This window comes from Coregonus lavaretus (genome assembly GCF_964263955.1).
Source record: "Coregonus lavaretus genome assembly, chromosome: 13".
Lineage (NCBI taxonomy): Eukaryota > Metazoa > Chordata > Actinopteri > Salmoniformes > Salmonidae > Coregonus > Coregonus lavaretus.
Window position 1 is genome coordinate 373686 of NC_140000.1, and position 24129 is coordinate 397814.

General features: G+C 45.7%; 1 protein-coding gene across 1 annotated transcript in view; it reads right to left on the reverse strand.

Annotated features, from left to right (window-relative positions):
- LOC311140403 (transmembrane protein 65-like) overlaps positions 1-24129 on the reverse strand; it is a 43967-nt gene that overhangs the window by 17364 nt on the left and 2474 nt on the right. The window contains exon 3 of the mRNA XM_084175441.1: positions 233-277. Within this exon, the coding sequence (XP_084031567.1) occupies positions 233-277 (45 nt within the window). The remainder of the gene's footprint in view (positions 1-232; positions 278-24129) is intronic.

The window sequence follows — 24129 nt, forward strand, 5'->3', positions numbered from 1 at the left end:
TCTCTTTTCAAAGACATCTCTTCTCTTTTCAAAGACATCTCTTCTCTTTTCAAAGACATCTCTCTCTTTTCAAAGACATCTCTCTCTTTTCAAAGACATCTCTTCTCTTTTCAAAGACATCTCTTCTCTTTTCAAAGACATCTCACTCTTTTCAAAGACATCTCTTCTCTTTTCAAAGACATCTCTTCTCTTTTCAAAGACATCTCTTCTCTTTGTTTTCTTCCTGTCTTACCGTATCTCAGCTGAGCCGATGTGGGAGGGGCGATGACCATTTCCCCTGAAAGAGAAGGAAAAAGACGACCTCCATTACAATAAAGTGTTTCTCTATGGAGAACAAGTCCGTCCTGTCTGGAAGGAAATTTCACCTGGCCATGAAATGAAAGGACCTGAGAGTCAGGACTCCTTTACAGAGCAGGGATGAGCCTGGCAGAGGGACAGAGGGACAGAGGGACAGAGGGACAGAGGTGTCCCAGGCCGACGGGACAGGGATTAGAGGGGGACTGTCGTTGTGTCCCAAACGGCAACCTATCCCTATTAAGTGCACTACTTTTCACCAGGGCCCATAGGGAATAGGGTGCCATTTGGGACTCAACTAGCGGAATTACATTGAAATCATGTTCTTAACACATTAAAATACAAATGGCGGGTATTAATCGTATGTGAAATGTCCAGTAGGGTAATGCCATGCTCTGCCAACCAGGACCCACAGGAGCACTACCTTGCGTTCCAAATGGGACCCTATTCCCTATATAGTGCACTACCGCAGACCAGGGCCCATAGGACTCTGGTCAAAAGTAGTACACTATGTAGGTAGTAGGGTGCTATTTGGGCCCAGCCTGCAGATGAAGTCTGTCTGCCTTTCAGAATAGCGTCTTGACACTATAAGCACATTCAATTATCTCTATGCCCTTAGAGTCTGAGAGTAGGATCTTAATTTGATCACACTGTTGCAAGAGAACTTACCTGAAATGCAGGACATTTTAAATGTGTAGTGATTTTTAGGTTTAAAAAGGCTTCTAAAGTTTGTAATTTTCCCTACAAAAATGTCAATTTATTATAATCCACTTAACAATAATTAACATTTCCTGTTGAGCAAACTGACTCAAATTAAGACTCTACGTCTGTAATCTGTATCTCATTAAAAGTTAGAGCAAAAAACTCTAATACAAAGATGAGAATAACTCAATATTAATGTCTATGCAGGGTTTATTCATGTCTATGTAGGGTTTATTCATGTCTATGTAGGGTTTATTCATGTCTATGTAGGGTTTATTCATGCCTATGTAGGGTTTATTCATGCCTATGTAGGGTTTATTCATGTCTATGTAGGGTTTATTCATGTCTATGCAGGGTTTATTCATGTCAATGTAGGGTTTATTCATGTTTATGTAGGGTTTATTCATGCCTATGTAGGGTTTATTCATGTCAATGTAGGGTTTATTCATGTCTATGTAGGGTTTATTCATGTCTATGTAGGGTTTATTCATGCCTATGTAGGGTTTATTCATGTCTATGCAGGGTTTATTCATGTCTATGTAGGGTTTATTCATGCCTATGTAGGGTTTATTCATGTCTATGTAGGGTTTATTCATGTCTATGTAGGGTTTATTCATGTCGATGTAGGGTTTATTCATGCCGATGTAGGGTTTATTCATGTCTATGTAGGGTTTATTCATGTCTATGCAGGGTTTATTCATGTCTATGTAGGGTTTATTCATGTCAATGTAGGGTTTATTCATGCCTATGTAGGGTTTATTCATGTTTATGTAGGGTTTATTCATGCCTATGTAGGGTTTATTCATGTCTATGTAGGGTTTATTCATGTCTATGCAGGGTTTATTCATGTCTATGTAGGGTTTATTCATGCCTATGTAGGGTTTATTCATGTCTATGTAGGGTTTATTCATGTCTATGTAGGGTTTATTCATGTCGATGTAGGGTTTATTCATGCCGATGTAGGGTTTATTCATGTCTATGTAGGGTTTATTCATGTCTATGCAGGGTTTATTCATGTCTATGTAGGGTTTATTCATGTCAATGTAGGGTTTATTCATGTCTATGTAGGGTTTATTCATGTCTGTCTCTGAGGCTATATGTCAGTTTAGTGTAGGGTTTATTCATGTCTATGTAGGGTTTATTCATGCCTATGTAGGGTTTATTCATGTCTATGTAGTGTTTATTCATGTCTATGTAGGGTTTATTCATGTCTATGTAGGGTTTATTCATGTCTATGTAGGGTTTATTCATGTCTATGTCTCTGAGGCCATGTGTCACTCTCTTAATGGCATCGCCGGTTAAAACGCACACACACAAAGTGTGTAATAGTCTATGAAGTTTCTGGAATGAGTTTGGAATGACAAGGTTCACTCCTAGTACGGTTTCCTACCCTGGAGGTCCCGTCGTGATGCTGACACAATGTTAACACAATGGAGACCTGTTCATTCAGCCCCAAGACCACAGTCCTCAGCAGATAGACACCCTGATTATATAACACAAGGCTCATATCAATGAAGCATGATGCGGATGTAGAACATTCAAAAAAACATTTAAATAACCATTTTTTCTGCTTAAAGGGGCAATCTGGGATTCAAACAACAACAAAGGGCGACACCCCGCCACTTTTTTGGTAAACAGCTGATGGGTGGTGCTGTAATAGATCTATAACAACATAAATATAGGCGTGGTGGGGTCAGGGGTCAGGGGTCAGTCACCTCGGTCTATGCTATTGTGCAAATCACGGGTTGATAACTAAATCAATATGTTTGCATAATGTGCTTGAGGGGGAGAAGAGGACATTGACAGTAGATACAAAAAACCCTTAGTGTATTATTCAGTCCACACTACGGTGGAGGGTGAAAAACATAACTGGTTGACGTTTATTGGGATGAATCTTGTACTTATAAATGCCAGGCCTACATTTGATGAGAGATTCTCACACAGTGTTCACAACCCACTGGGTCTCCTTGGGCCTTTTAACGAGACTGTGTTCACAACCCACTGGGTCTAGTAGGGCCTTTTAATGAGGCTGTGTTCACAACCCACTGGGTCTAGTAGGGCCTTTTAACAAGGCTGTGTTCACAACCCACTGGGTCTAGTAGGGCCTTTTAATGAGGCTGTGTTCACAACCCACTGGGTCTAGTAGGGCCTTTTAATGAGGCTGTGTTCACAACCCACTGGGTCTAGTAGGGCCTTTTAACAAGGCTGTGTTCACAATCCACTGGGTCTAGTAGGGCCTTTTAATGAGGCTGTGTTCACAACCCACTGGGTCTAGTAGGGCCTTTTAACAAGGCTGTGTTCACAACCCACTGGGTCTAGTAGGGCCTTTTAATGAGGCTGTTCACAACCCACTGGGTCTAGTAGGGCCTTTTAACAAGGCTGTGTTCACAACCCACTGGGTCTAGTAGGGCCTTTTAACAAGGCTGTGTTCACAACCCACTGGGTCTAGTAGGGCCTTTTAATGAGGCTGTGTTCACAACCCACTGGGTCTAGTAGGGCCTTTTAATGAGGCTGTGTTCACAACCCACTGGGTCTAGTAGGGCCTTTTAACAAGGCTGTGTTCACAACCCACTGGGTCTAGTAGGGCCTTTTAACAAGGCTGTGTTCACAACCCACTGGGTCTAGTAGGGCCTTTTAATGAGGCTGTGTTCACAACCCACTGGGTCTAGTAGGGCCTTTTAACAAGGCTGTGTTCACAACCCACTGGGTCTCCTTGGACCTTTTAACGAGGCTGTGGAACCAGGCAGAATAGTGCTAGTGCCCCAGGTATTGATCCTCAGCGAAGTATTGATTACCTCACTGCAACACCCCTTCAAAGCTAGGCCACATCCCAAATGGCACCCTATTCCCTATAAAGTGCACTACTTTTGACCAGGGCCCATAGGGTTAGTCGGTGGGTAGGCGGCTAACTAGCCCCTTGCTGCTTGTGCCCACATGGATAAGACTTCTACATTTAGAAACCATCTCTATTTAAACAGTGAGTGGTTAGTTGGTCTATAGCCTGAATGATGGGGATGTCTTCCTATAGTTGGAAATGTGAGCAGCAGTCGTTTGTACTGTGTGGATATCAGAGCAGTTCTCTGAACAACTTTGACCTCATATCAGGGAACTGCAACAACTTGGCTTCTAGGCAATTCGACATTAAATCATTTTCACTTCTGTATTGTAATACAAAACAATCTGTACCTTTTGTTTGCCAAATCCCCATGTTTACAAAAAGACATGCAACTGTAATGTATCCATGGCTAGCAATCAACAGTTGGCCAGATGGCATTTAAAAGCATAAACTCAATGTTCTGCCTCATTTTAAATGATCCTGAGATATTCTCTACCACATTTCTCACTCTCTGCTCTGGCTTTCGTTAGAAATGACAGTTTCATGTCTTAGTAATACTTTAACCAACTTAGGGTGTATCCCAAATGGCACCCTATTCCCTATGTAGTGCACTACTTTTGACCAGGGCCAATAGCACTCTGGTCAAAAGTAGTGCACTACGTAGGGAATAGGGTGCCATTGGCGCTGTTGCTCCTATCACAGATCTCAGCTTTAAAGAGGGTAAATACCCAGAATGCTCCACTCCAGACAGGCAAGACAGATGGGCATTGGCTAAACTGTTTCCTTTAGATTAAAACAACAAATAGCCTACAAGCAATAAGTGCTCTATTCAATCCGTATCGCGGAAGTTCAGCGACAGTGTGATTGAAATTTAAAGGCAATGTTACTGCGTTAGCGGAGACTGCATTCACGGTAAACGCTGCGTATGTCGGCTCAATCGGAATATAACCTTTACATTTCTATCGCGCAATCTGTAGCCCTAATTCTTGAATACGCAGCAGAGCACTTATTTACATCAGGCTACACACTGGACAGAAACAATGCCAAAATGGCCCCCAAATCCCTATATACTAGTACACTATTCTACAGAATAGAGGGCCATTGTAGATGCATCCCAATGTTACAGAGACACTAGTTCAGAGAGACTTTAGCTCACCATGCAAGGAAATAAGTCTCCTAGTAGAATAAATAGCATTTATGATTTCATTTGAAGCACCATTGTAACCTCCTGACCGTCCCGTGAACCAGCCACTGTTCTGACAGCAGAATGGAAAGAGCAGCAGAAGCCAAAACCACATCAACAAGATTAATACAAGAGTCAGAAAGGCAAATAGGCAGGCTGAAGATAGCCAAATAGGCAGGCTGATGATAGCCAAATAGGCAGGCTGATGATAGCCAAATAGGCAGGCTGATGATAGCCAAATAGGCAGGCTGATGATAGGCAAATAGGCAGGCTGATGATAGTCAAACAGGCAGGCTGATGATAGGCAAATAGGCAGGCTGATGATAGCCAAATAGGCAGGCTGATGATAGCCAAATAGGCAGGCTGATGATAGCCAAATAGGCAGGCTGAAGATAGCCAAATAGGCAGGCTGATGATAGCCAAATAGGCAGGCTGAAGATAGTCAAATAGGCAGGCTGATGATAGGCAAATAGGCAGGCTGAAGATAGTCAAATAGGCAGGCTGATGATAGCCAAATAGGCAGGCTGATGATAGCCAAATAGGCAGGCTGATGATAGCCAAATAGGCAGGCTGATGATAGTCAAATAGGCAGGCTGATGATAGTCAAATAGGCAGGCTGATGATAGTCAAATAGGCAGGCTGATGATAGTCAAATAGGCAGGCTGAAGATAGCCAAATAGGCAGGCTGAAGATAGTCAAACAGGCAGGCTGATGATAGTCAAATAGGCAGGCTGATGATAGTCAAATAGGCAGGCTGAAGATAGCCAAATAGGCAGGCTGAAGATAGCCAAATAGGCAGGCTGAAGATAGTCAAATAGGCAGGCTGATGATAGCCAAATAGGCAGGCTGAAGATAGTCAAACAGGCAGGCTGAAGATAGCCAAATAGGCAGGCTGAAGATAGCCAAATAGGCAGGCTGAAGATAGCCAAATAGGCAGGCTGAAGATAGTCAAATAGGCAGGCTGATGATAGCCAAATAGGCAGGCTGATGATAGTCAAACAGGCAGGCTGATGATAGTCAAACAGGCAGGCTGATGATAGTCAAACAGGCAGGCTGAAGATAGTCAAATAGGCAGGCTGAAGATAGCCAAATAGGCAGGCTGAAGATAGCCAAATAGGCAGGCTGAAGATAGTCAAATAGGCAGGCTGATGATAGCCAAATAGGCAGGCTGAAGATAGTCAAACAGGCAGGCTGAAGATAGTCAAATAGGCAGGCTGAAGATAGCCAAATAGGCAGGCTGAAGATAGCCAAATAGGCAGGCTGAAGATAGTCAAATAGGCAGGCTGATGATAGCCAAATAGGCAGGCTGAAGATAGCCAAATAGGCAGGCTGATGATAGCCAAATAGGCAGGCTGATGATAGTCAAATAGGCAGGCTGATGATAGCCAAATAGGCAGGCTGATGATAGGCAAATAGGCAGGCTGATGATAGTCAAACAGGCAGGCTGATGATAGTCAAATAGGCAGGCTGATGATAGCCAAATAGGCAGGCTGATGATAGCCAAATAGGCAGGCTGATGATAGCCAAATAGGCAGGCTGATGATAGCCAAATAGGCAGGCTGATGATAGCCAAATAGGCAGGCTGATGATAGCCAAATAGGCAGGCTGAAGATAGTCAAATAGGCAGGCTGATGATAGCCAAATAGGCAGGCTGATGATAGGCAAATAGGCAGGCTGATGATAGGCAAATAGGCAGGCTGATGATAGGCAAATAGGCAGGCTGATGATAGGCAAATAGGCAGGCTGATGATAGCCAAATAGGCAGGCTGATGATAGCCAAATAGGCAGGCTGATGATAGCCAAATAGGCAGGCTGATGATAGCCAAATAGGCAGGCTGATGATAGCCAAATAGGCAGGCTGATGATAGCCAAATAGGCAGGCTGAAGATAGTCAAATAGGCAGGCTGATGATAGGCAAATAGGCAGGCTGAAGATAGTCAAATAGGCAGGCTGATGATAGCCAAATAGGCAGGCTGATGATAGCCAAATAGGCAGGCTGATGATAGTCAAATAGGCAGGCTGATGATAGTCAAATAGGCAGGCTGATGATAGTCAAATAGGCAGGCTGATGATAGTCAAATAGGCAGGCTGAAGATAGTCAAATAGGCAGGCTGAAGATAGCCAAATAGGCAGGCTGAAGATAGCCAAATAGGCAGGCTGAAGATAGTCAAATAGGCAGGCTGATGATAGCCAAATAGGCAGGCTGATGATAGTCAAACAGGCAGGCTGATGATAGTCAAACAGGCAGGCTGATGATAGTCAAACAGGCAGGCTGAAGATAGTCAAATAGGCAGGCTGAAGATAGCCAAATAGGCAGGCTGAAGATAGCCAAATAGGCAGGCTGAAGATAGTCAAATAGGCAGGCTGATGATAGCCAAATAGGCAGGCTGAAGATAGTCAAACAGGCAGGCTGAAGATAGTCAAATAGGCAGGCTGAAGATAGCCAAATAGGCAGGCTGAAGATAGCCAAATAGGCAGGCTGAAGATAGCCAAATAGGCAGGCTGAAGATAGTCAAATAGGCAGGCTGATGATAGCCAAATAGGCAGGCTGATGATAGCCAAATAGGCAGGCTGATGATAGTCAAATAGGCAGGCTGATGATAGCCAAATAGGCAGGCTGATGATAGCCAAATAGGCAGGCTGAAGATAGTCAAATAGGCAGGCTGAAGATAGTCAAACAGGCAGGCTGATGATAGCCAAATAGGCAGGCTGAATATAGTCAAATAGGCAGGCTGAAGATAGCCAAACAGGCAGGCTGATGATAGTCAAATAGGCAGGCTGAAGATAGTTAAATAGGCAGGCTGATGATAGCCAAATAGGCAGGCTGAAGATAGTCAAACAGGCAGGCTGATGATAGCCAAATAGGCAGGCTGATGATAGTCAAATAGGCAGGCTGAAGATAGTTAAATAGGCAGGCTGATGATAGTCAAATAGGCAGGCTGATGATAGCCAAATAGGCAGGCTGATGATAGCCAAATAGGCAGGCTGATGATAGCCAAATAGGCAGGCTGATGATAGCCAAATAGGCAGGCTGATGATAGCCAAATAGGCAGGCTGATGATAGCCAAATAGGCAGGCTGATGATAGTCAAATAGCCTAGTAATGCATGATGCATCTTGATGTTTGAACATTGTCATCCTCTATACTTGACCCTTACCAGACCCCTATATCCACATTATAACGCTCTGGTTCGATTAAGCTAACATATGTAATTGCTTTAATATGGTCATACCATAGATCCTTTGGCTATTTGACTTTGCATTTTAGGACCCCTGTAGGTATCCCAAAACAATATTACAAAATGAATTGATAAAATACTGAATGTGGCCTTTACTACTAAAGGCCATAGAAACGCATTGAATAACACATTCATAAATGGCAAAACAGACAGTCACATAATAATGAGGAATGAGTGTCTGTCCTGTCCTCAAAGCTCAGGAAATATTTTAGTTTTTTTTAGACACATATTTTACCTTTTTTTTTTGTTGGCACAAAACTACCTCCACACTTCCATTCATCTTGTAGCCCTTTCCTGCAGTCGAATGACCCAGTGGCCTCATGTTATTCATAATTCCATAATGAATCAACATTATTTAAAAAAGAAGCCGCTGAAAATCTGGTGTTTCTATACCAAATGGTTCTGTTATATTTCAGTCTTCTGTGATGTAATATAACGTGTAATATTAGGATGCAAACTCATAATGGTTTACATTTCAACTCTATATCTGACATGGTACAGGTGTCTTCTTTTTTTAAAGCCCATAACCATGTGTGTGAGGTGTATACTTCTGTTTCAAAGTAGATTTGTTTAAGACTACCAAGAATCACTCTGTGTGACCCTGATTTAGCTCACTGCAGTAATTAAAACGGTACCGGGTTACATTCAGATGAGTCCCGTGACACTTGTGGGGGTCGTAGATCAAAACGGAGAACACCATCGTGTTCGGTGGATAGGGCATATTCAGTATGTAGGCCAAACGGTTCCGACGCTACAGACGTTTTGGTGAGAAGACCGATTTTTCGGGATGTCTCATGGTCTGACAAACACGGATTGACACGAAGCCCATGCAAAAAAGCCTCTAGTTTAAATTGATGGATTTTGATAGGGATGTTTTTATAATGTTACTTAGATTGACGCACGGGTGCCCATAGGGTATCTAACTGCACCCTAATATGACATGTCTTGAAATATGCAGACAGACGGATTAAAAATAAAGTTACATTGTAATACTTCTGACCGCCAACCTTCTAACTCCGCCCATAACTTTGGGAATTTATAGCATCTCATTTCCAGTGGCGGCTCCTGAAAAAATTCTCAGGAGGGGCAATTTTTCTGATGATTTAGGTGACCTACACACATTTAAAAAAAGATATGTCCAGCAACAACATGAAGACAGGGGCAGCATATAAGTCAATACCAGAAGCATTTATTGACTGATCTGGGGAGATGGATTCCAGTTTCTGTGACAGATTATAAATAATCTCTGATGCCTTTGTTATATTAGCTTTTGGTTGAATGTACTGTCGTAGTAAATATATAATGTTATAGCTTGGTCTGACTAAAATCTTGTGCATGACCCATTTTGTGTTGGGCGTTTGTTTTCAATCAATGCTGTTCCTATCCTATAACAATGGACAAAAGAGTCCTATCTTGTCAGCCTTGTCAGCAGGTGGCCAAGGACAACACCCACGCCATAGGTCTCTCAGTTCTTCCAACTCACGAGTTCTTGCTCTGAGGACACACACACACACACACACACACACACACACACACACACACACATCATCACTGATAACACACACACACACACACATCATCACTGTTAAACACACACACACACAAAAATCCCCTCTCTTTAGGCTGAACATTTGAAGACAGAGAACCCGACTCAGAGCCAATGCAACAGTGGAGGGGACCTCGCCCAACTCATCAGGACCAATCAGAAGATCAGAACTACTAGATTCAACCTACATCATTTATTGTATAAAATGTCTGCACAATGTTTTCGGGGCTCTCTTCAGATAGCTCCCTAAGAGTTTGACGAACGGGTCCGTGCACGCGATTCCAGATATCTTTACCTCTGAATAAACTGCCTTTATTATACCATATCCACCCTGTCCAAAGTCTCTACTTGGTCTCAGTTCTCCAGTAAACTTGTGATTATCAACAGTACACAACGGTAACAAACAATTGGGGGAACTCACGGGGCAGATAGTAAGGTCGCAGTGACACAGAAAGCAGTTCAATGTCGGGGTACAGAGTCGCTCTCTTACCAGGATCGCGGTCCGCTCTGACCAGGGTGAAGCCGGCCGGCTCCACTTCTCTGTCCGGGACTCTGTCATCCAGCCAAGTCTCCCAGCTGTATTGGATTCCGCTGCCAGCAGCGTTTTCATTATTTAGTCCGTTCGTAGCGGGTATGTACACGATCAACAAGATCAGTCCAAAACCAACCACTGGAAATCCATGGTTGGCAGAATGTTTGTAAACTAAGTCTACAAATTAAAAACATAAAATAACGCCACACTGCTGGTCGCAACAGAGACACTGCTAGCCGCCATTTTCTTAGTTACGTTCATGGTTACGTCACGTATGACGAAAGCGCGTAAGTGCAAGCCCACAGACACCCATAGAGAATGTATTGAAAGCTTTGAAATTTGAAAAAAATAGATTTTACATGACAGGCTATGAGAGACTTCTGGGCGATTTTCAACTTGACTGAAATCGCCCCAAAAACGGGCGGGGCCATTTGAAGCACGACTTTAGCCTGATTTGACATTTAGTGGCAGTCAGATCAGATTACAACACTGATAACTACTGTTGCCGTGATATAATTGATTAGAAAAAAATCCCTTCCTTTTCCCGTTTGGCAGTGCGTCGCCCATATCGCCCTATTGAACAGGCCGTCCCTGCTCATTTCACCGTAACGTCAAATCAAGCAGACCAGGCCGGGGTTTGGGGTTTAACAAGTCAATGACAGAAGTGAAAAATGATTCCTTAGTTGTTAATTTTTATCGAAAGCTAAAGGTACAACCGAGATTCGAGCCAATGTCTTAAGTAGTTGAACAGATTATTACTACAACCTCCTGAGACGTTTGAATTTTCCTCTTTAAACTAATTTATATGGAAGGAGAGTCTTTGATTTGACGGCATGCACATGCGCAGTTCAGCGCTAGACGGCCGTTAGATCCGATGACGTGTTTCTGTGCATGACCTTAGCCAGCCATCGTCACCATGACATCGCCTACAATCGTGATCGGGGATTTCTATTGGAGAAGCAGTTTCAGCCCATCTTCATACTGTACTGTGTTTGGTAACATGGTGGAGACTCGCGCTTCAGTTGTTTACTTTTGGTTTCATCCACCAGTTTTAAACAGCTGTTTGTTATTGAAAATATATTTCCCAGTGATTTAGACGGTACAATGATTCCCTACACTACTCAGGTGTTGTTTTCTCATAAACAACGATTTCTACATTGGCTGCTTGCCCCGGTTTCCACTAGATAACACAGTCACAAAGTCAACAGAAGCCGGCCTGGTGGGAGAAATCAGTAAGCGAATATCACAGCCAATCACAATCACAATACTGTGAAACACTATCATTCCACTATTACTGCAGATTATTAATGGATATTTTCTGAAATTACAATGCAAATATTTAAACAAATCCTGTGTAGCACCTTTAATATAGAGTATGACCATACCTGCTTAATATAATCATAAGTGTGTAGACCAACATTGCAACCACACGGAATAGGACATGCATTATATGCACTAAGAGTAGTCAACAACATTAAAGGACAGAGACAGGGGTTAGACAAATCAATAGTGTATTGGAGGTGCTGGGAGACAGCTGGCCACATCCATACATCAACCTCCGACACATTTACTATATCCTATTTTTGACATGATTCATGACACTAAATGTAAAGGAAACACTATGAGGGAGCATTGATTAAAAGGGTAAACACACTCATTAGAATGAAAATAGCACTCCAGTTTTTAGGACACAGCAACCAGGAAGTGGCAGCGTCTTGGACGCAGCAACCAGGAAGTGGCAGCGTCTTGGACGCAGCAACCAGGAAGTGGCAGCGTCTTGGACGCAGCAACCAGGAAGTGGCAGCGTCTTGGACACAGCAACCAGGAAGTGGCAGCGTCTTGGACGCAGCAACCAGGAAGTGGCAGCGTCTTGGACACAGCAACCAGGAAGTGGCAGCGTCTTGGACGCAGCAACCAGGAAGTGGCAGCGTCTTGGACACAGCAACTAGGAAGTGGCAGCGTCTTATCCAAATGACATGCTGCCGTAAATGCACTCATCTGATCACCAGCTACTTAAAGATGTCTTTGAGGAGAATAACATGATGGTGGAAATGGATAATTGGCCCTGGGGCATTTCCATATCCCTTTATACTACACATATGTTTTACTCCTTCTGGCTTATCAACACTCTGTAACCAGCTTTCTGGTATAGCTAAGTGAAAAGGAACATCTTGCACCACGAGAAAGTAGGTTTAACATTAAACATGACCTGTTTATTTTGGTTTAACATTAAACATTACTTGTTTATTTTGGTTTAACATTAAACATAACTTGTTTATTTTGGTTTAACATTAAACATGACTTGTTTTTTTGGGTTTAACATTAAACATTACTTGTTTATTTTGGTTTAACATTAAACATGACTTGTTTTTTTGGGTTTAACATTAAACATGACTTGTTTATTTTGGTTTAACACTAAACATGACTTGTTTATTTTGGTTTAACATTAAACATGACTTGTTTATTTTGGTTTAACACTAAACATGACTTGTTTATTTTGGTTTAACATTAAACATGACCTGTTTATTTTAGTTTAACATTAAACATGACTTGTTTATTTTGGTTTAACATTAAACATGACTTGTTTATTTTGGTTTAACATTAAACATGACCTGTTTATTTTGGTTTAACATTAAACATGACTTGTTTATTTTGGTTTAACACTAAACATGACTTGTTTATTTTGGTTTAACATTAAACATGACCTGTTTATTTTGGTTTAACATTAAACATGACTTGTTTATTTTGGTTTAACACTAAACATGACTTGTTTATTTTGGTTTAACACTAAACATGACTTGTTTATTTTGGTTTAACATTAAACATGACTTGTTTATTTTGGTTTAACACTAAACATGACTTGTTTTTTTTGGGTTTAACATTAAACATGACTTGTTTATTTTGGTTTAACACTAAACATGACTTGTTTATTTTGGTTTAACATTAAACATGACTTGTTTATTTTGGTTTAACACTAAACATGACTTGTTTATTTTGGTTTAACATTAAACATGACCTGTTTATTTTGGTTTAACATTAAACATGACTTGTTTATTTTGGTTTAACACTAAACATGACTTGTTTATTTTGGTTTAACACTAAACATGACTTGTTTATTTTGGTTTAACATTAAACATGACTTGTTTATTTTGGTTTAACACTAAACATGACTTGTTTTTTTTGGGTTTAACATTAAACATGACTTGTTTATTTTGGTTTAACACTAAACATGACTTGTTTATTTTGGTTTAACATTAAACATGACTTGTTTATTTTGGTTTAACACTAAACATGACTTGTTTTTTTTGGGTTTAACACTAAACATGACTTGTTTATTTTGGTTTAACATTAAACATGACTTGTTTATTTTGGTTTAACACTAAACATGACTTGTTTATTTTGGTTTAACACTAAACATGACCTGTTTATTTTGGTTTAACACTAAACATGACTTGTTTATTTTGGTTTAACACTAAACATGACTTGTTTTTCTTGGTTTAACATTAAACATGACTTGTTCATTTTAGTTTAGCATTCACCATACATACTTCCTGGTTGGATATACTGTATGAATGATAAGTTACATTCTTGAAGTAAAATAAGTCTCCTGCACAGCTTGTGAACGATAGTGAAACGGCATGACACTCCAAATTCACTGCACTGTGTATTTCCACAGCAGCTTACCCTCAATACCCGCAATTCTTTTCACATACTAGCATACCATATAGAATGCATACCAATAGCCTACATTGCCTTCAAGGTAGTGATGAGCTAGTGTGCACACTGGAACTGTCTGCGTCTCAAATGACACCCTATTCCCTATAGTGCACTATTTTTGGTGGTGGGCTCCCGTCAAAAGTAGTGCACTATTTAGAAAATAGGGTGCCATTTGGGACGCACACTTATCTTCACGCTTGAGTGGAAATTGCCTTTGACCCTTTTCTCTACCACCAAAGAAGAAGATAAAGGAAGTAAGAACTTCTAGAATACATAGTCTACTGAAGAGGAAAACTAGTAGGTACTGTGCTGCATGGTGAGACAGTCCATTCCCCTAACACCAATTAGTGATGGAGGGAACCAAAAGGAAAGTTGACAACAAAAGAAAAATATCTAAAACAATCCCTGAGATATTCCCCTAATTACCAGCAGCTAGCTAGAATGATGCCTCTCAGGAAGAGAACGAGACAGAGATCAGCCGTCATTCTCACGCCAGCAGGCAGTACTCCAATAGGAGAAGAGAGAAATAGAGAGCACAGGCGGTCATTAGAGAGAGAGAGAGACTCTGCCTTGTCATCCATACTGGGCCCATCTGCTGGGTAAGGACCCTGAGGACACTCCCTCCTCTCTCTACCTCCACACTACCTCCCCTGAGGACACTCCCTCCTCTCTCTACCTCCACACTACCTTCTCTGAGGACACTCCCTCCTCTATCTACCTCCACACTACCTCCCCTGAGGACACTCCCTCCTCTCTCTACCTCCACACTACCTCCTCTGAGGACACTCCCTCCTCTCTCTACCTCCACACTACCTCCTCTGAGGACACTCCCTCCTCTCTCTACCTCCACACTACCTCCTCTCTCTACCTCCACACTCCCTCCTCTCTCTACCTCCACACTACCTCCTCTGAGGACACTACCTCCTCTCTCTACCTCCACACTACCTCCTCTGAGGACACTCCCTCCTCTCTCTACCTCCACACTACCTCCTCTGAGGACACTCCCTCCTCTCTCTACCTCCACACTACCTTCTCTGAGGACACTCCCTCCTCTATCTACCTCCACACTACCTCCTCTGAGGACACTCCCTCCTCTCTCTACCTCCACACTACCTCCTCTGAGGACACTACCTCCTCTCTCTACCTCCACACTACCTCCTCTCTCTACCTCCACACTCCCTCCTCTCTCTACCTCCACACTACCTCCTCTCTCTACCTCCACACTACCTCCTCTGAGGACACTACCTCCTCTCTCTACCTCCACACTACCTTCTCTGAGGACACTCCCTCCTCTCTCTACCTCCACACTACCTCCTCTGAGGACACTCCCTCCTCTCTCTACCTCCACACTACCTCCTCTGAGGACACTCCCTCCTCTCTCTACCTCCACACTACCTCCTCTGAGGACACTCCCTCCTCTCTCTACCTCCACACTACCTCCTCTGAGGACACTCCCTCCTCTCTCTACCTCCACACTCCCTCCTCTCTCTACCTCCACACTACCTCCTCTGAGGACACTCCCTCCTCTCTCTACCTCCACACTACCTCCTCTGAGGACACTCCCTCCTCTCTCTACCTCCACACTACCTCCTCTGAGGACACTACCTCCTCTCTCTACCTCCACACTACCTCCTCTGAGGACACTCCCTCCTCTCTCTACCTCCACACTACCTCATCTGAGGACACTCCCTCCTCTCTCTACCTCCACACTACCTCCTCTGAGGACACTCCCTCCTCTCTCTACCTCCTGAGGCATCCAAGGCCCACTAACATCACAGACACAGCTCTGTTGGAGCAATACTTCATCAAATAAATAGAGGAGAGACAATGCAGATGGGTGGTGTTTGTCAAGGCCCACTAACCACTGCTGGAGCAAGACTTCTCAGAGGCTGGGGCAAGATGAAGGGAGAAACGGAAGAGACAAGGAAAGAGAGCAACAGGGGAGGAGAGGAAAGAGAGGTGGTGCTCTGGTGCCTCATCAAGTTCTTGGAGGAAGGAAAGAGAGCAACAGGGGAGGAGAGGAAAGAGAGTGATGAGAAAAGGAAATCCAATTAAACACAGAGGACGGTAATAAAATGCTAATATGATACATACTGTTTTCTTCAGGTTGTCTAATACCTTTAGCACAGTGCGTCATCTTTACAGGAAGTCTATTCTCTTCAGCAAGAACAAATCTCTCCGGTGAGGGACCCGTTGACATGAGCTTTGACTGAATGGAGGCAATTTCTAATAAGTAAATAATGCATTGAATATTTCCCTCATCTGTGGTGTTGCGTCAGAGAGAGAGAGATATATATTACATTGTCATGACTTTGTCACTTCGTCTATGGCTCCAGTCCAGACTAGGGAACAGTTATTCAATGTGTCTATCTTTCAGCCCCATTCATTAACATCAACACAACATTTACCAATTTGTGTCTAGAGTTGTGTGTGACATGAAATTATTTCTGAAGTTCAATAGTTAGCCTATTTAGGAAGAGTGAAAAGGCTGGCTGTTATTGGCCCTTTACATAGAAAGGTTTTATCCTTGCTGATCAAGATGCCCTCAACAACGGACGCATGACCACTTTGTTATTCTTACAGAAATCAGGTTAACTGGTTGTATATCTCTGCAGGTTTTATAAAGACACCTTTACATGATCAACAACCTTGACATTTGTGAGACTGAGCACACAAATTGTTGCCGTGGCGACTAGGTACTAAGGCCTCACAGGCCTACAGTAGTAAATCTCAACAAACTGACAAACTGAGTATAAGTCAGACACAGGAGCAGTATAATTCAAGATGTCATCACCCTGCTGTGGCTTTAAAGCTACACCAGACAAAACAGCATGAAACCCACTGTGGGTAACGGTACACCGGCTCCGACGCTCGTCGGGTGTGGCAGGGCTTGCAAACTATTACAGACTACAAAAGGGAAGCACAGCCGCGAGCTGCCCAGTGACACGAGCCTACCAGACGAGCTAAATTACTTCTATGCTCGCTTCGAGGCAAGCAACACTGAAACATGCATGAGAGCATCAGCTGTTCCGGACGACTGTGTGATCACGCTCTCCGTAGCCGATGTACATTCACAGACGGATTACCAGGACGTGTACTCCGAGCATGCGCTGACCAACTGGCAAGTGTCTTCACTAACATTTTCAACCTCTCCCTGACTGAGTCTGTAATACCAACATGTTTCAAGCAGACCACCATAGTCCCTGTGCCCAAGAACACTAAGGTAACCTGCCTAAATGACTACCGACCCATAGCACTCACATCTGTAACCCTAGACCCACTCCAATTTGCGTACCGCCCCAACAGATCCAAAGATGATGCAATCTCAATTGTGCTCCACTCTGCCCTTTCCCACCTGGACAAAAGGCACACCTACGTGAGAATGCTATTCATTGACTACAGCTCAGCGTTCAACACCATAGTGCCCTCAAAGCTCATCACTAAGCTAAGGACCCTGGGACTAAACACCTCCCTCTGCAACTGGATCCTGGACTTCCTGACGGGCCACCCCCAGGTGGTAAGGGTAGGTAACAACACATCTGCCACGCTGATCCTCAACACGGGGGCCCCTCAGGGGAGCGTGCTCAGTCCCCTCCTGTACTCCCTGTTCACCCATGACTGCATGGCCAGGCACGACTCCAACGCCATCATTAAGTTTGCCGATGACACAACAGTGGTAGGCCTGATCACCGACAACGACGAGACAGCCTATAGGAAGGAGGTCAGAGACCTGGCCGTGTGGTGCCAGGACAACAACCTCTCCCTCAACGTGATCAAGTCAAAGGAGATGATTGTGGACTACAGGAAAAAGAAGAGGACCGAGTACGCCCCCATTCTCATCGACGGGGCTGTAGAGGAGCAGGTTGAGAGCTTCAAGTTCCTTGGTGTCCACATCACCAACAAACTAACATGGTCCAAGCACGCCAAAACAGTCGTGAAGAGGGCACGACAAAACCTATTCCCCCTAAGGAGACTGAAAAGATTTGGCATGGGTCCTCAGATCCTCAAAAGGTTCTACAGCTGCACCATTGAGAGCATCTTGACTGGTTGCATCACCGCCTGGTATGGCAACTGCTCGGCCTCCGACCGCAAGGCACTACAGAGGGTAGTGCGTACAGCCCAGTACATCACTGGGGCCAAGCTTCCTGCCATCCAGGACCTCTATACCAGTCGGTGTCAGAGGAAGGCCCTAAAAATTGTCAAAGACTCCAGCCACCCTAGTCATAGACTATTCTCTCTGCTACCTACCTTCTAAACAGCTTCTACCCCCAAGCCATAAGACTCCTGAACATCTTGTCAAATGGCTACCCAGACTATTTGCATTGCCCCCCCCCCCCCCCCCCCCGCTGCTGCTACTCTCTGTTTATTATCTATGCATAGTCACTTTAATAACTCTACCTACATGTACATATTACCTCAATTACCTCGACTAACCGGTGCCCCCGCACATTGACTCAGTACCGGTACCCCCTGTATATAGCCTCGCTATTGTTATTTTTACTGCTGCTCTTTAATTATTTGTTACTTTTACTTCGTATTATTTTATATTGTATTTTTTTGTGATTTCTTGGGGGTATTCTTTCTTAAAACTGCATTGTAAGTAAGCATTTCACTGTAAGGTCTACCACCTGTTGTAATGCTTTGATTTGATTGACAGTATGCCCACAGTGGGTAACTAGGCTTACTACTGCAGCTCCTTGAAGGCACTGGTGGCAGAGTGCCTGTGTTCATTAGGAACCTCCAGGCCTGTTAGAGCCGCAGGATAGATAGATAGGCAGGGTGTGTGTAGGTAGGCAAAGCTAGGTCGTAAAGAAGAGCCGCTTCCCCATCCCCCACAAGGCACCATGGTGATTAGAAGACAGCGTCCTCCTGTGAGTGCCTCCACCATGTGCTGTGTTCCCAACCTCCCTCCCTCCCTCCCTGCCTGTCTCCCTGCCTCTCTGTCCAACCGCCTCTCTGCCTCCCTCCCTCCCTGTCTTCCTCTCTGTCTAACTGCCTGTCTGTCTGCCTAACCGCCTGTCTGTCTGCCTGCGTCCCTGTCTTCCTCTCTGTCTAACTGCCTGTCTGTCTGCCTAACCGCCTGTCTGTCTGCCTGCGTCCCTGTCTTCCTCTCTGTCTAACTGCCTGTCTGTCTGCCTAACCGCCTGTCTGTCTGCCTGCGTCCCTGTCTTCCTCTCTGTCTAACTGCCTGTCTGTCTGCCTAACCGCCTGTCTGTCTGCCTGCGTCCCTCCCTGTCTTCCTCTCTGTCTAACTGCTTGTCTGTCTGTCTAACTGCCTGTCTGTCTGCCTAACTGCCTGTCTGCCTGCCTGCGTCCATCCCTGTCTTCCTCTCTGTCTAACTGCTTGTCTGTCTGCCTAACTGCCTGTCTGCCTGCCTGCGTCCATCCCTGTCTTCCTCTCTGTCTAACTGCTTGTCTGTCTGTCTAACTGCCTGTCTGTCTGCCTAACTGCCTGTCTGCCTGCCTGCGTCCCTCCCTGCACGTGTAACACAAGCCCCCAGAGACCCAGAGGACTATAGCCTATACCGTGAAGGTGACACTGTCACAGTCAACTGACTCCCCTAGGGGATCAACACTACAGGAAACTGACTCCCCTAGGGGATCAACACTACAGGAAACTGACTCCCCTTGGGGATCAACACTGCAGGAAACTGACTCCCCTAGGGGATCAACACTACAGGAAACTGACTCCCCTTGGGGATCAACACTGCAGGAAACTGATTCCCCTTGGGGATGAAGACTGCAGGAAACTGACTCCCCTTGGGGATCAACACTACAGTCAACTGACTCCCCTAGGGGATCAAGACTACAGGAAACTGACTCCCCTTGGGGATCAAGACTGCAGGAAACTGACTCCCCTAGGGGATCAACACTGCAGGAAACTGATTCCCCTTGGGGATGAAGACTGCAGGAAACTGACTCCCCTTGGGGATCAAGACTGCAGGAAACTGACTCGCCTTGGGGATCAAGACTGCAGGAAACTGACTCCCCTTGGGGATCAAGACTGCAGGAAACTGACTCCCCTTGGGGATCAAGACTGCAGGAAACTGACTCCCCTTGGGGATCAAGACTGCAGGAAACTGACTCGCCTTGGGGATCAAGACTGCAGGAAACTGACTCCCCTTGGGGATCAACACTGCAGGAAACTGACTCCCCTTGGGGATCAAGACTGCAGGAAACTGACTCCCCTTGGGGATCAAGACTGCAGGAAACTAACTCCCCTTGGGGATCAAGACTGCAGGAAACTGACTCCCCTTGGGGATGAAGACTGCAGGAAACTGACTCCCCTTGGGGATCAAGACTGCAGGAAACTGACTCCCCTTGGGGATCAAGACTGCAGGAAACTGACTCCCCTTGGGGATCAAGACTGCAGGAAACTGACTCGCCTTGGGGATCAAGACTGCAGGAAACTGACTCCCCTAGGGGATCAAGACTGCAGGAAACTGACTCCCCTAGGGGATCAAGACTGCAGGAAACTGACTCCCCTTGGGGATGAAGACTGCAGGAAACTGACTCCCCTTGGGGATCAAGACTGCAGGAAACTGACTCGCCTAGGGGATCAAGACTGCAGGAAACTGACTCCCCTAGGGGATCAAGACTGCAGGAAACTGACTCCCCTTGGGGATCAAGACTGCAGGAAACTGACTCCCCTTGTGGATCAAGACTGCAGGAAACTGACTCCCCTTGGGGATGAAGACTGCAGGAAACTGACTCCCGTTGAGGATCAAGACTGCAGGAAACTGATTCCCCTTGGGGATCATTAGTGCCCCCCTAATGGCTGCCCTGCCTGTGATTCCCTATATAATGACCATAGGGCTCTTGTCAAAAGTAGCTCAAAATATAGGGAATAGGGTGCCAATTGGTACGCAGACTTTAACTCTATTTTCAGAGCATGAACTCCCCCAGCACCATGGCAACAGATGGTAATTAAACCAAACGGAGGCTGAAAGATTGAAGAGCCTCTTCCTTCTTTATCCCCTCTAGTCTTCATCTGTGTTCCTCTGGTCATAGGCCTGTAGCTGCATCCCAAATGGTACCCTATGGGCCCTGGTCAAAAGTAGTGCACTATATAGGGAACAGGGTGCCATTTGGGATACAGTTTACCTCTACGGAAGCACAGTTCCCGCTCAGCCCAGTCAAAGCTATTTGCTGCTCTGGCAACCCAATGGTGGAACAAGCTCCCTCACGACGCCAGGACAGCGGAGTCACTCACCACCTTCCGGAGACACTTGAAGCCCTACCTTTAAGGAATACCTGGAATAGTATAAAGTAATCCTTCTACCCCCCACCCCACCCACAAAAAAAAAATAATAAGTGGTTGTCCCACTGGTTATCATAAGTTGAATGCACCAATTTGTAAGTCGCTCTGGATAAGAGCGTCTGCTAAATGATGTAAATGTAAAAATATCTGCCAGTTGCTGTAGGTTAATCCAGTCGGTCATAGCCCAAATAACTACCACCTCTTTTTCCCATGTAACCTCTTGTTCACCTCCCATTCAAGGCCAAAAACAGAACCTTGAATCTTGCCAATAGACAGTGTTTAACATTACTCCTGTTGCTCCTGTGGAATGAAGTGCTGTTCCTGATACCGCAGCCTGAGGTTATCTGATGCTATGTGGAGCAGTGTACGCCGTAGATCTGCATTCGATATGGCATTTAACATCAGCCCAACAATTACATTGTGAACCATCATTGAGCATCCCAAGGCAGATTGAAATGCTTTATGTGTCAGTTGACAGGTCACCAAATGATTCTGCTACTTAGGGAAGCGACTTTTAGAGCAATTAGGCTTAAAGTTTTAGATCTCTTAATTGGGTCTTGATTCAGACATTGTCAATTAATTGATTCTCAATGTTTTATGTTTTTTTCCCCAATTGGTAGTTCCAGTCTTGTCCCATCGCTGCAACTCCACTATGGACTCAGGAGAGGCGAAGGTCGAGAGCCATGCGTCCTCCGGAACACGACCCTGCCAAGCCGCACTGCTTGCTTAACCCATGAAGCCAGCCGCACCAATGTGTCGGAGGAAACACCGTCCAGCTGGCGACCAGCCCACCACAAGGAGTCACTAGAGCGCGATGGGACATGGAAATCCCAGCCGGCCAAACCCTCCCCTAACCAGGACGATGCTGGGCCAATTGTGTGCCGACTCATGGGTCTCCCCGTCACGGCTGGCTGTGACACAGCCTGGGATCAAACCTGGGTCTGTAGTGACGCCTCAAGCACTGCGATGCAGTGCCTTAGACCGCTGCGCCACTCAGGAGGCTGATTCTCAATGTTATAGAGATTCAATAATGATCCTTTGTAGAGCCCGACCGATATTGCTTTTTGGGGTCCGATTCCGATTTTTTTGGGGGGGGGACATCTGCCGATATACTGTTTTACAGCGTGAAAATGAAAACGTGTCAATTTTCCACACTGAGTTCTCAGAAATTACCATCCAAAAGAGCAATTGTCCAAGAAATATGCTTCAAACGTCGACTTCTTATATTGTGACAATAATGACATCATGAGAATGACCAATCCTAGCTGAGGTAATATGTGATTTAACCCTGTTCTATATGGCTTTGAACAGATGTAATGTATAACACTGAGAGCCCCTTGACACCCCAAATAAGAGGCATCATCAATTCTATTGCCCTTTAGTAGGGAAATATATAGTTTATTTATTTATAAAATAGTAGCTGTTGTCTAAATTACCCACAATAACATAAACCGACAAACAATCAAATAAATGAACGTCTAGAAACCCATTCAGTCTGTCTCAATCCACCAAATGGAGAGAGCAGAGGGTGCAGTATAATGTCTGCTAGTGGTGAGTGCTACACAGGTTCCTTCCTGTTCCTGCACTATCATGTAGCGGAGACAATAGGTGTTGTCCTTTCACCTCTACGATCAGGAGAGTCAGCAGTACTATAAATAATAGTTATCACATTCAGTACTGCTCTGCTGTTTCAGAGAGCACAGGTATATACATCAACTACTTACGCAGTGAACAGTGAGGACGACCTCAGATCAAAAAGATGCAAAGATCCTGGGCTAGGACCCTGGGCTAGGACCCTGGGGCCCTGGGCTAGGACCCTGGGCTAGGACCCTGGGCTGGGACCCTGGGCTAGGACCCTGGGCTAGGACCCTGGGCTAGGACCCTGGGCTAGGACCCTGGGACCCTGGGCTAGGACCCTGGGCTAGGACCCTGGGCTAGGACCCTGGGCTAGGACCCTGGGCTAGGACCCTGGGGCCCTGGGCTAGGACCCTGGGCTAGGACCCTGGGCTGGGACCCTGGGCTAGGACCCTGGGCTAGGACCCTGGGCTAGGACCCTGGGCTAGGACCCTGGGACCCTGGGCTAGGACCCTGGGACCCTGGGCTAGGACCCTGGGCTAGGACCCTGGGACCCTGGGCTAGGACCCTGGGCTAGGACCCTGGGCTAGGACCCTGGGACCCTGGGCTAGGACCCTGGGCTAGGACCCTGGGCTAGGACACTGGGCTAGGACCCTGGGCTAGGACCCTGGGCTAGGACCCTGGGCTAGGACCCTGGGACCCTGGGCTAGGACCCTGGGCTAGGACCCTGGGCTAGGACCCTGGGCTAGGACACTGGGCTAGGACCCTGGGCTAGGACCCTGGGCTAGGACCCTGGGACCCTGGGCTAGGACCCTGGGCTAGGACCCTGGGCTAGGACCCTGGGCTAGGACACTGGGCTAGGACCCTGGGCTAGGACCCTGGGACCCTGGGCTAGGACCCTGGGCTAGGACCCTGGGACCCTGGGCTAGGACCCTGGGCTAGGACCCTGGGACCCTGGGCTAGGACCCTGGGCTAGGACCCTGGGCTGGGGCCCTGGGCTAGGACCCTGGGCTAGGACCCTGGGACCCTGGGCTAGGACCCTGGGCTAGGACCCTGGGCTAGGACACTGGGCTAGGACCCTGGGCTAGGACCCTGGGCTAGGACCCTGGGCTAGGACACTGGGCTAGGACCCTGGGCTAGGACCCTGGGACCCTGGGCTAGGACCCTGGGCTGGGGCCCTGAGCTAGGACCCTGGGCTAGGACCCTGGGCTAGGACCCTGGGACCCTGGGCTAGGACTGGAGGAG